A 17,288-nucleotide genomic window follows, 5' to 3' on the forward strand; every position below is an offset into this window, starting at 1 on the left:
GCACTGCCAAGTCACCCAAAGCAGTGATCAGCCTAGACAACATAGGGTATCAGGAAGCTGGATTTTAAGAACACCTCTGTCACTGGAATCATTCTTACATAATAAAATCATTATAACCAAGTTATCTGAGAAATGAAAGTGGGAAAAGTAAGACAATAGATAAATCAGTATGTGGAGACAGGTACCAAGACTTTATCTTCTATGTATGCTGCTTTACTGAGAAAACAGTTCTCCATCTTCCAAGCCTTCATTTTCTACTGTTTACGTGGTAGGGAGACAACGGTTTAGCTTCTACTTGCAAGTTGAACTGATTCAGTTAATAGCTATAATACTACTATTAGAGCAACATATTCAAATGTTCTTTGTGTCTGTTACCTTCTTTGAACAGTACTGTTTCTGCTATTAAGAGAAGTCTTCTGTGTCAGTCTCTTGCTTCTCTCAAATTATTTTATTAGTTATGTAGCAATCATACTTCCAACAGTGGAATTTGCTCCACAGACTTGAACTGACAATGTTTTTTTCATCACTGGCTGCATTTGAAAAGCTGGAGTCAGGAGCTTCTTGGCTGTATATTTCTTTGTTGTGGACCAAACGTATTCCAGGGGAAGAGAGTTTTCAGATCAACATTCAGTCGGGAAATGGATAATACATTGGAGTACCATAGAGTCATTGAGTTCTGGCTCGTTTCTATTCATAGTACTCTGCAGTTTGGAAGAGGGTATTGAAAGTAAGATTTCAAAATCTGCAGATGGTACTAAAATTGGAAGCACGGAATAATGCGATGAGATTCAAGCAGATTTTATTAAGTAACTAGGCCAAAAGAGGGCAAGTGCTGTTTAACAGAGCAAAATGAAATACTAGTTAATCTGTGAATAAAAGATTTAAAATTGCCAGATGAGACATTTGGCACAGTAATAGGAGAAAAGCTTAAAGACTGTTAGTGAGGAAATCAATATATACACTGAACAATGAAGAAAGGCTTATGCCCTCACTGTTTCATTTCCTTGAATTGGTGATGCTGGGATTAGGGAAGAAGTGTACTTTGAAATATAATGTATTTTTATAATTGCATTTTGTCCTACATGTTGTATTATAGAGGTTTCTTATTTTCTGAAAGGATGAAAAGGACCCATTGTGGGCACTTTTGACAAACAGTTGCCCAGAAATCTCTTCACAAAATGGATGAGAAAGAGGGTTAGAGAGGTATAAAAAGGGAAAAAGTGATTTGACCCAAGTGAATGTTAAGCTTACAAAAAAAAAAAAAAATCAGGAGAAAAATTCATTTTTCTCTGCTTCTAGTCCAGTCAAATGTGTTTCTTGAACTTGACTGGCTGAATATGTGGCCTCTCATTTCATATGCATGAAAAAGAGAAAGATCTTCAAATTTAGTTCTGTTCATGAAACTGTCCTTGTTTGCATACTCAAACATCATTAATATCACAATACTGGAAAGAATCTTCTCTAAAATCTCAGATTTAAAGGATATCTGTAGCTCCATCAGTATTGCAGCTTATGAAGTAATGAAAGTTATTAAATAGTCCTGCTCTCACAAGTTAACAGGACAGTGATACACAAGATAGATTTCATAATTTATTCTATGTGAATCAATCATGAATAGTACATTCAAAGGTGCCTAAATGTTATATGATAGCAATTTTCAAATTGTAATCAAAAGACTCCTGTGGTTTAAATATTACTTCTAAAGGTTCCAAAAATGAAGAAAAGATTGTTGATTATCGGTAGATTCATTAGACAGGGTTTGCATTTCTATCGGTAATCTTTTCTAAATCAGTGAATTGAAAAGATTGAAACACAGATCTAGAAACTTAAGGTTCCTTTTAAAAGTAGCTCTGAGAAAAATATTAGTAGTTTTAGCTGCCTAAAATACAGAGACAGCCAAAGTATATACTTAAAAATGTCTGGCAGGCTAATTCCCTGGTATATAAGTGCCTATGAGAACCAACTTTAGGTGACTTTTGAAATGGAACTTTGATACACAATATAAATACAATTCAATCTTAGCATACAGGGCTTAAATTCTGTGCCCAGCAGCAATGTAACAATTCTGAGTATTTCTGGGAACAAAATGATTAAAGATATATTAAAAAAAAAAAAAAAAGATATTTAATAGGTATCCTTGCTGAGCAGTTACACAGAGCGGTGAAAGGTGTCCTGGACAAATCTTTCACTTCACAGTCCTAACTAAAATTACTTAGAAATGCTAATAAGAAAGAAGGCTGATGCTATCTACCCTTAAGATAACAGAATTATCTGTGGAACACTCATAAAATTACTGAAAGTTACAATACAAAATATTCAGCTTCTGTTTTACTTTTAAAAAAAGTACGTAAAACCATTAAGACTTGGCTTATGTGTGATTTAAAGTCAAAGTTTTACATTTCATTTCTGGCCCTCAGACTAGTAATTAAAAATGTGCTAGGTTCACAATCAAACTAAAATCTTACTGTCCATGAATAGCACTTAAGTTCTGCTTTTTAAAGAAATTACATTAAAAACCTTAAAGTGTCAGTAACACATGTGCAGAGAAAATTACTTAGTGGCATACTTACGGTTCTGTGTTAATACTTATGAATAACTATAAATAACATACTTATGTTCATGAGCAGACATAAGTATTTAGTTCCAAATCAAAATTAATCTAAAACTGAAACTAATAATCATTTGAATATTAGTCTGACAAATTACTTAATGAGCTGCAAGTATGCAAAATAAACCCTAGAAAAGTTAGTAAGTGACTTCACGTCTTATATGAATTTTAAAAAGGAAAAACATTCACATATTTATGCTGCTCCTAAAATTAATTTACCAGATATATCTTTCATACCTGCCTTGCAGTATTGACACACCCCTGAGTTTGTTCAAGACTAGAGCTCAGCTATTGCAAATCAGAGCAAAGTCTCTATATAATGCCACTATGCTGAAATGTGTATGAATAATAAGGATATCTAGGTCAGCAGTTCTAAAATGTTTTAAGTCAGCTGTTTTCTTTATCTTAAAATAACTAGACCGCTCTCCACTTTGATTTACTTTGTCTATAGCTTCCCTGGCCTCTATGATTTGTACATAGACTTCCACATTTCTCTCTCCCTGCGCAGCCTAGCTGCAGTCCCCCCAAATTGAGCTGTCCAAATTGGCATTCCACCTGCACACAGCTGTCAAGCTTTTGCATCACTAGCTCCAAAAAATTGGCTCAGGCTCCAGCCTGTCTATTCCCCACCTCCAGACAAAAGCTTTTAACAAGTTTTTCTTTCTGCACAGGTCTTGTTCCAGTGCCCTGAAATTCACTGCAGGTATACAGCAGTCCCCTTTATTCAGATTCGTATTAGGGCCAGCTCTTCCCTCTTCAACCTTTCTCTCCAGTTGCTTCTCTGACCCTTCTATAAAATCATATCTCCTTTCTGCAGCCTGATATGCCATGACTTGGCTCCCTGAGCTGGCTGCAAGAATTGCAGCATTTGCCTGGAGGCTGGGGGAGCTGCCCCAGCACTTGCCCAATGCAGAGATGGAGAGCAGCCCCTGCAAGCTCTAAATGATGTTGCATGTACAAGGGCAAGCCACTTGAACCGCAACCTTTGGCAATACTCCCACATGCTCAAAGGGCTTTTCATGTGGTTGTTCAAAAGGAGAGAGCGTTTGGAGTAGGGAGGAGTTGTGGAGAAGTGAGGGAGAGATGAAGAGAGTGAGCAGAGACACAGGGAAAGGGGAAAGAAAGAGTTTTCCTGGTGTTCCTTACGTGAAAATGTTTTCCTGAGAAAAAAGACCTAGCTCCAAAAGCTCTCAAGCCTGATGCTACCAAGCTGCAACACACTAGTAAGATATGTACCCAGAGACATTGCTCATCTGGCACTTTCACATTTGTATCTACAATACAGTTTTGTCACTCTATGGGAAAGACAATCCTGAATTTGTAAGCATGTTAAATTTGTCTCGCAGGTATACTTAGAAACAGTAATGACAAAAATAAGGAAAAAGAAAATATTGTTAGACCAACAATCCCCATCACTGGCAAAAAAATTAATACAAAGTCTTGGCCCTGATTTTAATCGTAAAAGAGTGGCTATTAATTACAACTGAAATGAGATCCATCTCATTAAAACACAGCAGTTGATCAGCATCCTCATTTTGCAGAAGTTACTCAGCATTCAAATGGATTAGGTTCATATAAATATATTCAGAGTTGCTTGTAGGGGAATATGGACAAGCTGCATACATGCATCTAAGGTCTGGAGGGAACAGAAAGTAGGAATGGAGGCACAGAAGCAGAACCGAACAAGGACCAGGAAAGCAGAGTGCTTAAGATGAAAAGTGAGGCACACTAACAGGCTTGGCATGAAGTGGTGACAAACACAGGATGCCTATTCACATGACACTTGACTCAAGCCAAGCAATTAGTTCTTCCTTTCCATAAACACTAAATTTTCTCATAAGAAGTTCTGTAGAAAAACAAATGTTTTAAAAATTAAACTGCGTATATAAGCTTAAATTATGGTAAAAAGATTATTTATTTAAAACCGTACTCTATGAAAAGTCCATGAAAAATGAACCTATGAAAGCTAACCTCTATGAAATGACTTCTTTTCAAAACTGTTAGAGTAACTTCAACTTCCTTGAACATATCCTATGCTACTCTTTATCCACTATTTTAGCAATAATAGTTTGAAAATAACTATGTAAGTGGAGAACATTAAACAAATGCATAGCACAACACATACATTTATCCCTAAATAATCTTGTTCTTTGGAAAGTAAATCAAACCCAACAATAAGTGTTAACAAATCAGAGGAGTTATGGAAGCAATCAGAGGAGTTATGGAAGCAACTGAGAAAAATAGTCGAATTTATAAATAGCTTTCTTTTTCTGTTTATATTCAGCTGCCTAATTTGCCAGATGTTTGTGTATTCTCTGATTAAATAATGTGTGTGCTTTACTTCCAAACTGATTTTAAAAGTGTATAAATGCTTTTGAGTAGTACAGTTAGCCCTTCTTCATGGGATAGCTGCAAAGGTTGGGGTTTTGCCTTTGCAAGTAAGCGAAGTACCACAGATGAAGAAGGTGTAGGTACCATTGAGCTCCACTGACTCCTACACAGGCTGCAGCATCATGGGTGTCACATGCAGGCCATGGATCTGACGTGAGTGTGATAATGTGGTGGCTTCAAACCTTGAGGTGTGCTCAGACAAGGCTTCTGGGAGAGAAGGCCTGTAGGGTGGGTGTGGATGTAGTGCCTTACAATGAGTTGGGTGCTTGGTGCTGAAACATTCTGTAGAACACCAGAGGGTTTCCAGAGGAGCCTTCATGTGCCAGAGGAGGCACTGAAAACACCATAGCTCAATCTACCACTCCTTTAAAGTAGTCGCATTTCAAGATGCACGTTTTTATGGAATTGTCCTTTATATGCAAAGGCTTACATTAGCCTTTGAAAGAGATCCTTTGTGTTATGAATTACTATCCTCAGGTAGACTTTTCTAATCCATTCTTCACTTTGAATCTAATACAGAAATAATAGTAGCTATCTAACCAGCTAGTTCCTCTTTTCCTCAAGCCATTCTTAGGAAAACTTTATATTCATATAATTAAAAAAAAAAAAAAAAAAGATACAACCCTGGGTATTGCATGGAAGAACTCTGCAATGAAATGAGATGGCCCAAGAGTATTTTATTGTCTTTAATTTCTAATAAGGTGAACCACAAGGTATGTAGTGCCAAATACTTTATTACTTTTAAAATGGGATGCCAGTAAGTGTTTCATTAAATGTTTTTTTGTTAAACAAGAAATCCTGAAGACACAACAACTTTGAAACAGGAAGGGAGAATGAGTAACATGGACCTGGAAAAACCATTTACAGAAGAGACTGGCTAAATTCAAACCAAAGATAAGTACTGTTATAACACTAAAGCTTTCTTGTGACACCATTTCCAGAATATTAAAGGAGCATGTTATTGGACTAAACTAAGTCTCAGGATCCTGGACTCTACTCTTAACTTAATCTGCCAAGGATTTGTAGGGTAGATGCTTCCCTTTTCCAGCGTTAGTTGCTCTCTATCTACAGTAAGAGTAATGATATTATCTCCTTTATTTTTATTAACCCTTCTGTTTCATAATGTATAAATTAAATGCAAAAGAAGTATAGAAAATAGTGCAGTGTTGAGAGATCACCTAGTTCAATCTCATTCTCTGAGTGAATGTTAAATAGACCTATGGAGTTTCTGATTACAGACTTAAAGGCCTCCAGTGACAAAGACAATTTCCCTAGGAAAGCAATTGTATTTATTTATGCCAACCATAAGAAAGCTTTTTTTAAATTGCTCCTTAATCTAATTTTATTATTAGTTTTGCTTTGTCAGTGTGAAAAACGGATAGTAGTTTCATCCCTTGCAGCAACCTTTTATACGCTTAAAAGATGTATCTGCCTCTGTCATATTTTAGTTTTGGAAACAAAACTCTTTCAGATAAAGTTTTCTGGACCCTTAATGACTGGCATTGCTCTCCCATGGAGTCTCTTCAAACAAAAATCTCCAAAATGTGCCAAACTGCAGCTTATATGAGCTTTTTGATACTGACACACTTCGTATGCCCTCATTTGGATCAGAGAACCAGGTGAAGGATGGATCCTGTGAAGCCTTATTCAGTAAATTAACTTCTCATTTTGACAGGGTAATTCTGAATGACAAGAATTCTCTAGGTGCAGGTATCCTGCCACTTTTATATCTACCCCAGTACTATTTCAGTTAGGCCTTGTTCTGCAAGCCTTTTTATAGTGCAGTCTCATACCATATAGTGCCAAAAGCCATAGTACTGTAATTTTGACACCTTCTTCCTGTTGCAGGATAGCCTGATCTGATTTGTTCTTAAATCCATGTAGCTGTAATTTCATTTCACAGTATTCTTTGTGTTTACACACAATTAGTTTGATTACTGGTTCCAGATTTCTTTTTCAGGAATTGAAGTTAATCTGCTTTCATCACAGTTTCTTTTAGAAGACAGACCCAGTTTTTGCCCTTTTTTCTTTTCTGGTATTTCACTCATCCTTTGCAAGTTCTCAAAGATAGCTGACTTTGTTTCATACAGGACTTTAAACATTCTAATGTTAGGTTCGTTTGACACAATCTGAAAATCTTAAGTAAGAATAAGGAAAGAAGAGGTTAAAGAATATTAAGTTGGTATCTCTTCCCTTTGTCCTTGATGTTAGTTGCACTTATGGTTCATTTTTTTTGGTGAGGACTGATAAAAACAAAAAATATAAAAACTTGCCAGAAACCTTTACCCATAATATTCCCCATTCCATTTAATAACCAGACAAATACTCTTTGTTATTATACTATTATACTACACTATACTATTATATTATACTTAGTGCACTTCCAGAATGATTACTTGTTACTCTTCATGTCTCTTGCTAGTGCCATTTTGCTCTGTGCTATGGCCTTTCCAATTTCACTTCTTATGCTGTTTTACACTTACATGTATGTTTAGTAAGTTGACAGAACCAATTCTTAGCTGCCAGTTCAAATAAACTTGCCACCAAGCTAGAGCTTGCAGTGCAGTCCCACATATTTTTCTTACACTTAGGAGGATATGGAAAAGCAAGGGAACTAAAGAAAGCACAAGAGAAAAAAAAAAAAAACAGACTTTCTCCACAATATGGAGAAAGAAAATGAGAAAAGGAATATTTTTCTGCAAAGGAGAAGAGAATGACAACTCATAAATCAACCTGTATGTTACTCCATACACCTTGAAATTTATTTGAACCACTGCATTCATTTATTTACATTTAATTAACTGCAGTACTTACATATGAGTGACTTTACTTAAACTGTTGAAGGAATGGGCCTCCAGACTCTGAAGGGTTTCATCTATGGAGATATAGCTAAACACCAGCAAACAGAAAAAGAAACAAGTCACCGACCTTGGCAAGCAATGGCTAGTGCTAAACAAGCCACTTTATTTTTCCTCTCTGTTCTCATCCACCTCATGGAAGGTGGCACCGATGTTGTGTGACAAAGGAACTTTTAACAGGACTTTAATTTGGGCTGATGTTCTAGATGTATACTATATTACCATTAAAAAAAAAAAAAAAAAAAGCAATGTGATAGGTACTAAATATTCAGATTTCACATTTTAGAATCATATTTTTTCTCTTTTCCCACTTGGTATTCACCAAGGAACCAAGATCACCTTAGTGTTCTCTAAGGAGACCTATTCCTCAGGTAAATTGGCATATTTTTCTACATCCATGAATAAAAAAAGGAAAGACACGAAGATGGTCCTTGGGCCATCACTGCAACAGTTCTCACAATTTCTCTATCACCAGGGCAAATGATTTACTAATTGCTGAGGAAAAAAATATGCTGTAACATGAATTTAGAAAGAAACTCTAGCCATACAGTGAATGTCATAAAGGATATAAGGTGTAATGTGGCTCCAAAGCAAAACAAAACAACAAGCTTAAGAAATATTAATTTACAAAACAGTTTAGACTGAGTAGCAATTATACTGCTGGTGATCTACTAAATGTGGTAAGAAAACAGCCTTTCAGAGTTTCTCCGTCATCACTAGGAATATGGTAATATTGGAACTACTCTGTTAAAGGCTTTGAAGTGTTGAATAAAGCTGCAATACAACTAAAAAGTGCAAATTTTCAGAGTAACACTGGCATTACTACTCGGATTATACAATTCAAAATCTCAAAATTTAAGATGTTTTAAAATTGATCAGTACTGGAATAGCATTTAAATGATGTATTCTTGTATTTTATTTACTTTTCTAAACACAATTCATGTAATATTTCTAATCTATAGATATTTAAAAATAATTGGAATGCCTTGCATATTCATTATATTTATTATATTAAAATATTTAACTGCTATCTTTACTTAATTTGCTACTTAACCAAAAGAAAGTAAAAAGAAAACATTTAAGTTTTTAAAAAGTGACAATATTTTTCTCAAATTGAATGTCACATGATCATGTGTGTACAAAAGTAATGTCGAAAGATTTTAAATCTGGTTCTAATTGAAGTTACTGACTCAGTTTTTAATATTTTTCATGTTTACGCATCCCCTGAGCAACCTGGCCGTTAATTTAAATATTAAATTTAAATTAAATTGACCAGAGGAGACTTAGAAGTTAATTTTAAATGTCAAAATAGAGTAAAATATAATAATAAAGAGAGTATTATATGCTTTTCCTCCTCTTTAGTAGGCCTTCGAAGACCCAGAGTCAGATCTTAACTATCTAACTGGAATTTTGCATTTATTCTAATTGGGTTGTGTTGTGCTTTGTAAACAAAACAGAAAAAAATCTGTTAAATGGAAATGTAAATATGATCTTCTAACTCAGGAGGGCTTTTAAATGCAAGGTATTATGGATCAGATTTTTTTTATTCTTTTGTTGAACTTTTGTGAAAGTTGAAATTTAACTTATTTCAATGGATATTTCAGAAATACTTGAAATGCTTTAAAAAATTGGAAGCAATACTTTGTGAGCATTTTATGCCTTAACAACCAGCAGATGATTAATGCTACTCACTGTTTCAAGGGAATTTATGTCCTGCCTATTGTGGCGCTAAAGACATATTACCTGAACTATTTTTAACTTTTCTAACATGAGATCTACTTTTTATTGCATATTTTGGAGATGTATTCAGCAATGTTTGGAAAGATAGCAGAAGTTACAAGTAGAGATTTCATGATCAGTGGACTCTCTTTCCACAGTAATGTTACTTTTAAAAAGCTACTTCAGATCCAAAAAGGAAGGAAAAGAGGAGAATACAATAATGTATTTCCAGTCTGTATCTGAGATTATTGCAGAATTAGATGCATATGTGAGATGCTTTAATTTTGTTTTCTTGTAAGCAGTAAATGCCTACTGCCCAAGAAATTGAAGTTCCAGTCTTTGCAGAAAAAAATAATTAATCCATTTTAGCAGAGCCTACATTTTAACACACCAAAAGATAGGTGATATCAATGACAAATAATGATAATAAAACGCTGTTCTATGTTGCAAACAGCTGTATATAAATCAGCTTGACAGAAAATGAAATGAAAACCAGAGAATGAGCAAACATCGCATCCTCATGCCAAGCAGCTGGGGCTGAGAATTAGAGAGCACTTTTCATGTGCCCCATGGTCAGAATGGGTCAGCTCACCCCAGGCAGGCGAGCACCTTTTTCTCATGTGTGAGAGGAGGTAGAAGAGCAGCAAGGGTGGTGGTGGTGGTAGTGGTGGTGTTTCCTCTTCCCCTCCCTCACGCCTGCAACCACCACTTCCCTTCCCAGCACTCTGCATGTCACATTTTTACTGCACTGGCTGGCTTGGAGCTGGCTGAGTTACAGTTTTACATTTTACAGCTGCAGGATTAAAGTGGGAAGGAAATGGCTTATTTTCTTTGCATGTTGACCTCCATTCTCCTGCTTTGTAAGCAGGTATAATTGTGTATATTAATTAAACAACATCATCAGTAATAACATGCATGGTTTTACATGTATTTGTTTTAGTGTTACCTAGATTAACACTTGATGAACATGCACAAACACGCAGTCTCCTCTGAGAAAGAAATATCAAACTGAAAAGTATTAATTGTACATAAATATTTACTTCCAAGTGTTCAAAGTGCTTCTGAACTAACCAATGCCTTGGCTAATGGACACATAATACAACACATTTAAATGCAAGAAAATCCCAGCAATCAGAACCAGGAGGAGTTACCCTGGAAAGAGAGGAAAAGTGTGCTGAAATTCCCAAGTTGAAGACATCTGGTAATTCGGCACTGTCTCTCTGTACCAGCTGTGTTTAACTTGCAGGATTCCAAAATGCCTCTGACACCCATCATGAGTACAGCCACAACCTAAACACTATGTGCACAAGTTCTCTTTTGGAGAAAGTCTGTTTGCAGTTAAATAACTTTAATCACTATTGAGAAGAAGGCTGAGAGCACAGGATTTTAAACAAGCCTGTGGCAGTAGCCTCAAGGACTTCTCCCTGCCCTCACTGTTCTTCTTTCTCCCTCTCTTCACCTTCCTTTGTTTTTCTCCAGCCTCAGTGCTCCCTGTCCTGTGCTGTATTGCTGCCTGCCACTTGCTGAAGTTCCCATCTTGTGCTACTGGAGGGCAGCTCAGTGATGAGTGGGGTGCCTCAGGGAAACATAGGGGCTGGCACTGGGGAGCAGGGGAGTTGCTGTGTAGTGTAGGAGCAGTGTGTATGGGGTGTGAAAAGGTACTTGGAGATTCGGAAAGACAAAGGAATTGTATAGAGAAATACAGTGCATGGAAGAAATGTTAATGCTCTGTGTGGGGCTGCTGGCAAAGGGAACTGTGCAGTGCAGGGCTGCTGCCTTGTTTGGAGAAGCTGTGGAGAAAACTGCTTGGGGAGCTATGCAGCAAGTCTCTATAAGATACTCACAAATGTCCTCTTCAGTCCCTCTGAGCCCAGGAAAAAAGTTCTTTATCTTTGACCTTAAAAGTACTGTATGTTCCACCTGTCCTAAGTCAGAAAGGGATGGAAATACCAGGCAAAGCCTTTCTACCAAGATTTCCAAGATTTTTCAACTTTAAGATGGAAAAAAAAAAAAAAAAGAGAGAAATTTCTATTGCATCTGAATGCCTTATAAAACATTTTTTTCAGTGTTGTTATTGTCAGAATGAAGCATATGCATCTGAGTGCACTGATGCATTTCTGATAGGAATTAGCTTTGCACTTGAGCATTTCATTGAAATGCTTTTTGTTTCATTCCTGTGGCAAAGGGAAACAATCTCTACTTCTGGCTATCAAGAGTACATAGACACATTAATTTAAGAGAATAGTAGCTCTAAAATTCTTGTTTAAACAAGGTTTGTAAAGAGGCCAACTAAATCTTTTATTCAGCTCAGAGAATAAAAAAAGTTAATTTGTGGAAGCTGTATAGTAGAAACCATATAGCAAAACAATGCAGTATATTTGGAACAGTAAACATGGTCTCTATCATCTTATTGAAACTTCAGAACATTTTCTAGATGAGCTTACAAAGCAAGGAATGATCTAGTAATTTTCATTACTAATGACAATTATGGGCTGGGAGAACCAAATGAGGTGTGTGGTATATTAGAGGCCAAGAAAAACACACAAAGAATTGTAGTTAAAATTTAGGTACTAATTCCTTAAGCCAAAATTTTTAACAAGAATGTGAGAGTTCATTTCATGATTTGTAGTAGTAATCATGCTATAAGAAAAATACAGAAGGACATTGATGTTACTGAAATTTAAATCTTTATCTATTCTTCACAGGCTTTTGCAAATTAACAACAGAAGATGTTGTAATTCAGGAAGAATTCCACAGCAGAAGCCCGACACTGATGCCTTCTGGAGGAGCATCTTTGTTTTTCTGTTCCTTCATACCATGAAGCACCTGGCACCAAGCAGAAGACTGAGAACAGGCATGTTTCATCTAACGGTAGGAGAGAGAATGTAACACTACCATGTCAGGTCATAATTTTAGATAGGTTATTGCTATGTCAGCTGTATGCATGCTGTATGTATGATTCCATAAGTTATTTTCCTACGCATAAATGTGGAACAGGGGGAAGGTAAAACTCTATATTCAGTTAATATCTCTGAAGAATAATTCTGGAAAAGATACTGACATTAGTTTGCTCAGCTAGCCTTGAAATCACCAACCAAATAAACTGACACGGATGTCAATGTATTATTTCAAGGTGTATAAAAAGCACCTATTATCTCATTCAAGGCCATAAGGACTTTGCAAATGTGACTTTCCTTTTCACTAAATTATCTGTTGGTATCTGCTACCATGTTACTACCAAACAGTATAGGCAAAAGGTTGTCATTGGTTCATAAGCTGGGCATATTTAAGAGAAGAGTTCAATTAATTCTTTAGATGAACACCTATACTTTTACAAAGTCATAACTATTACAATTTGAGAATTTTGCAATCTGAAAGGCCTCTAAGCAACAGATGATGTGTTATTCAAAGCCAAAGCAGAGATTACATCCTTTTACATTTAATAGAAGCGTGTTTTGAATGCAGTTTATCAGATTTACATATGATACTGTAAGTCATAGGAGAAACATATCCCCCAACAAAACCAAAACAATACACCATCTATGTGATAAAACTGAGATGGTGAATTAGGCTGCAGATATTTAAGAAAAATTATTTTTAACGATTTTAGAAAGTAATTAATTCAATACAGTACAATTATAAAACATAATTAGGCAAACCTCAAGGTCTCCCCATTTTCATAAATTCATAATTACTAGTCCATCTCAGCCATTCAGCCAATGCTGAGCTGGAGATTAGACTTGCAAGGAATGTTAAGGATAACAAGAAGGGCTCATATTACTACATTAGTAATAAAAGGCTGAAATATAAATATGGACTTCTTGCTGATGCTGGTGGTTTATTTAGTTACCATTGGACACAGATAATTTTGAGCAGCAGGCTGGATAAAACCCTGAGCAACAGGGTTGGACCTCATAATTGGTCCAATTCTGAGCAGGTGGCTGGACAAGAGGCCTCAGGTCCCTTCCAAATTACATGACTCTATGATTCTAGGGAGTGAACTGGGAGATGCCAGAGAAGTTCCTGCATCAACTGGCCATATATAGGATTAAGAGCAAGAATTAATAAACCTGGGATACCTTTGCCTCAAGACTGCTGACATCAATGAACAGGGCAGTACAAAAGCAGGCAGCCACTTGTTAACAAAAATTGATCTGAGGCAAGTGTGTAGAGGCTGTTGGCCTCCATTTATGGACTGTATCCATGCGTGCATTTACATATAAAGGAAGTGACACAACAGAAGTCCTCATTTCATCACAAAAATACTAATGTTTTAGTGAAAATTCATTCCAATTCTAGAAAAAAAAAATCATTCCTATTCTAGAAAAGCCACAGATTCTCCAATAGAATGAGTTAAAAATCATGCTGGGAGCTAAAACAAAAAAAAACTTAGTCTAGACCAGCAATAGGATACGCAATTTATTATGAATGGAGACATTTTCCATATTTTGTTATTGAGGGGAAAAAAAAAAGACTTATCTATCACATCTATTTCAATAAAGATAAGTTCTCATCCACTAATGCCTAGCATGCCTTGTTATGGCCAATTCAAGTTATAAACAATTGAATAATTACCTGCAGTTCTAAAATGTGAGTGGTGAGGTAGCAGATGTGCAAGAGTACTGCAGGAGGGGAAGAAACGTTATTTTTAATAGAAGATCTAAAAGAATAATATCAAAAACAGAACTTACATCCTAGAGATGTTGGGGAGGTTGGAAAAAGCTTCACTTGGAATTGTTCTTAGATGAGTCTCCATAAACCTCCTATAGAAATAAAAGTTTAAGTTAATATCCCCTGTTAAGTACATTTCAACATTAAAAAGTCCTACACAACTCCACCTCTGCTCCAATATTACTGTTTTTATTTTCTCTTTTCTCAGTGGTTCCACCTTCATATTATTCTTATTCCTGTTTCATGCATTGTGGTTTGCTTGGTGTGCTCTCTCAATCTAAATTAGGACCTTCTGCATCATCTTACCCAGGAATTTGTCATTTAGTGGTAATGATGGACCTTCCAAAAACCCAGAGCATTACTGGCAAACACATCTGTCCATTGAAGTAAATGAAATACTAAGAGTATAAGCATTCTTTTAACCATTTTAGGCTCTTCAGAGATGACCCATCCCTGCTTCCAAGTAAGAAATTCAGGTACACCAGCTGAAATTCAATTAGAGCAATTGCATGCTACCTCCATAAAATTCTCTACGTGCTTTGTAGTAAATACACTGTTCTTCCATAAACATCTGACGGATGTGGGGATGGCACAGTACATTGTCATTCTTTAACAAGCCCAGTTAAAGCTGCTCTTCAGGTGAGAATAGAAATATGTATCATATCCATCTGCAGAATTTTCAGAAAACCAGACAATATTTAAGGGAGACACTTATCAACAGCCAGGTTCTTAATAGAATGAATTCCTAGCAGACTGACTGCTCAAAACAAAACAAAACAAAAAAACAACAACAACAAAAAAGGAGGAAATGCTTTAGAAAATTAGAATATAATGTCTGTTACATTTTAAGTTACAACATGTCATTGCTGGATGAAGGCATTTTGGCATTTTTGGTTTTCCAGTACATCTGGGAATACACTTGCAAAATACATAGTCAATGAACGGTCTGAAGAGTAACCAAGAACAAATGATAAATGTTTCCCATAGCTGCTGTTTGAACGGTTCCATAGAGCATAAATGAACAAGCATTAATGTTTTCTGTTTTGTAACATGAAGTATCAGATTATAAAATTATATTTGATTTACACAGAGAAAATATTATTATTTTAAGATTTATCAAGTTTCTAGAACTTGTATGCAAGAAATAAAAATATCTGTAGAGATTTTTAAAACTTAATCTTGAGTAAAAATACAAAGCAAGAAAACATACTCTCGTACCATCACAGGGGAAGGCTCTTAGGCATAAGACTCTGCTTATTCCTAAGTATATATCCCCTACTCCATAGACATGTTACATGAATGAGCAGAAAGAACCTAAAGACAGGTTTATCTAACAGGTTGATGTTTCTCCTGGCTTCAGTGCACCCAGCTTCCACTGAGCTCACAACCAGAGGAACATTGGTTGGTCTATGGGTGTACTAGCCTATTCCCCTGCACCCAGAGCACCTTGACACCCATACTACTCCCTCCTCCATTTCATAATACTTCTTCCTCCTATTACCACAGTCCTGAACAAAATGTTTGTAAAGAACAACTATGGCCTGCTGATCTTGCTGTTGTAATCTAACATCTGTCTATATTTCGAGCCCTTTTAGGAAGCTGAAAATGATGACTGAGAACTTTCTGGTTCCAAACAGATTTTAACAAATCTTCAAGTAGAACAGAGTGGAGGAATCTTAGCAGGCTGGAGAAATAGGCTGACAGAAACCTTATACATTTCAGCAAGGGTAGCACAAAATACTGCCCCTGGAGGAACAACCCCAGGCCTCAGTACAAACTCAAGGTAACCCAGCTGAAAAGCAGCATTGCAGAAAAGTACCTGGGGGCCCTGATGGACACCAATTTGAGCATGAGCCAGCAGTGTGCCCTTCCCATAAATAGGGCTAACAGTACCCTGGGCTGCATTAGGAAGGAGATCTAAAGCTTCTCCCTAAGACTGTTAGAACCCAGAAGTCAGGGAAAACATAGGTTAAACCACTTCCAGCTATCCAAGCTCACTTTTAACCTGTCTCATATTCCTCTGGTCTTCTGTTCACCTACAAAATGCTGGCTCACAACATCATAGTTGCCTCCCACCAGCAGTCACACTTAACCTATAATTCCATGTTTCAGGAAAGCATGAATTTAAACACTGTTGTAGGTCTCCTCTTGACCTCCTGCTTTTATGTCAAACATTCATCCCTCTCCATCTTTGTCACAGAATGAACTGAGTCAGACCCATCATGGGCTAAGAGAATTCATGTTAATCTTTTATTGACATACCTGAAATTTACATATCCCACCAGGAAAACGTGGAAATTCTGAATAATATATGAATCAATTGCTATAAAAGTTACTATACTATGAAATGGATCTGCATTTACAGCTTTCTAGATAAGGCTTCTAATATCTCAAGTACAGCACAATGAAGACCATTAGCTTTGAATACTGTATTTTGATTGAACAGCTCATAAATTTATTTTATAGGTTGAAAGTGGTAGCATCATATTTCTTCCTATTTATTTGCTAACGTTTAAAGATATAACAACATTCTGCAAATATGACGAGAAACCATAGGTGATACAGAATGTATCATAAAGGAAATAGAGACAGTGAAGTAAAAGGACAATGAAGTATGAAGAGAGAGAAATCTTAGGCAGAAGATCAAAAATTGAAACATTTCATGACAAGAACTTATTTGTGAGATGAAACAGTATTAGAGAAGATCAACAAAAATAAAAGACTCCAAGTTCATGTAATACACCTACTAGATAAACAATACACTAGTAATAGCATATATAGCATATAGTCACAAAGTATTTGGTGTATGCTAGCTGCCATTCTTCAACTACTTGCTGTGTAAACAGATTGGTGACTGAGTTCAGTCAATGCTTATGCAGACCATGAAATAGAGTCAATGCCTGGGGCTAGGGGCAAACTTTTAGGCCAGCCTTTTTGTACAACCATCTGCAAAGCCCCAGTTCTTGCTGAAGAACCTGTGGACTGATACACCAAAGCTAGATACACCATAAGTTGCCTTCTAAGAAACATAAAACTCAGCG

At 36.3% G+C, this 17,288-nt stretch overlaps 1 protein-coding gene and 1 long non-coding RNA gene across 11 annotated transcripts in view; one reads left to right on the top strand and one right to left on the bottom strand.

Moving 5' to 3' along the window:
• Window positions 1-17,288, bottom strand: part of TSHR (thyroid stimulating hormone receptor) — a 75,322-nt gene that overhangs the window by 32,507 nt on the left and 25,527 nt on the right. For 4 of the 6 annotated variants that reach the window (XM_072038401.1, XM_072038400.1, XM_005013896.6 and 1 more), the window contains exons 2-3: window positions 14,268-14,339; window positions 7,814-7,888 (exon numbers count right to left, since the gene is read on the bottom strand). In XM_072038401.1, the coding sequence (XP_071894502.1) occupies window positions 7,814-7,888; window positions 14,268-14,332 (140 nt within the window). In that variant the 5' untranslated portion in view covers window positions 14,333-14,339. The remainder of the gene's footprint in view (window positions 1-7,813; window positions 7,889-14,267; window positions 14,340-17,288) is intronic. The other 2 variants (XM_072038402.1, XM_005013895.6) reach the window with 1 other exon arrangement.
• Window positions 1-17,288, top strand: part of LOC106015246 (uncharacterized) — a 34,168-nt gene that overhangs the window by 3,640 nt on the left and 13,240 nt on the right. For 4 of the 5 annotated variants that reach the window (XR_002399469.4, XR_001187140.5, XR_011809570.1 and 1 more), the window contains exon 2: window positions 12,282-12,447. This is a non-coding gene — a long non-coding RNA (uncharacterized lncRNA). The remainder of the gene's footprint in view (window positions 1-12,281; window positions 12,448-17,288) is intronic. The other variant, XR_011809571.1, reaches the window with a different exon arrangement.

Source organism: Anas platyrhynchos, chromosome 5, assembly GCF_047663525.1.
Source record: "Anas platyrhynchos isolate ZD024472 breed Pekin duck chromosome 5, IASCAAS_PekinDuck_T2T, whole genome shotgun sequence".
Classification (NCBI taxonomy): domain Eukaryota; kingdom Metazoa; phylum Chordata; class Aves; order Anseriformes; family Anatidae; genus Anas; species Anas platyrhynchos.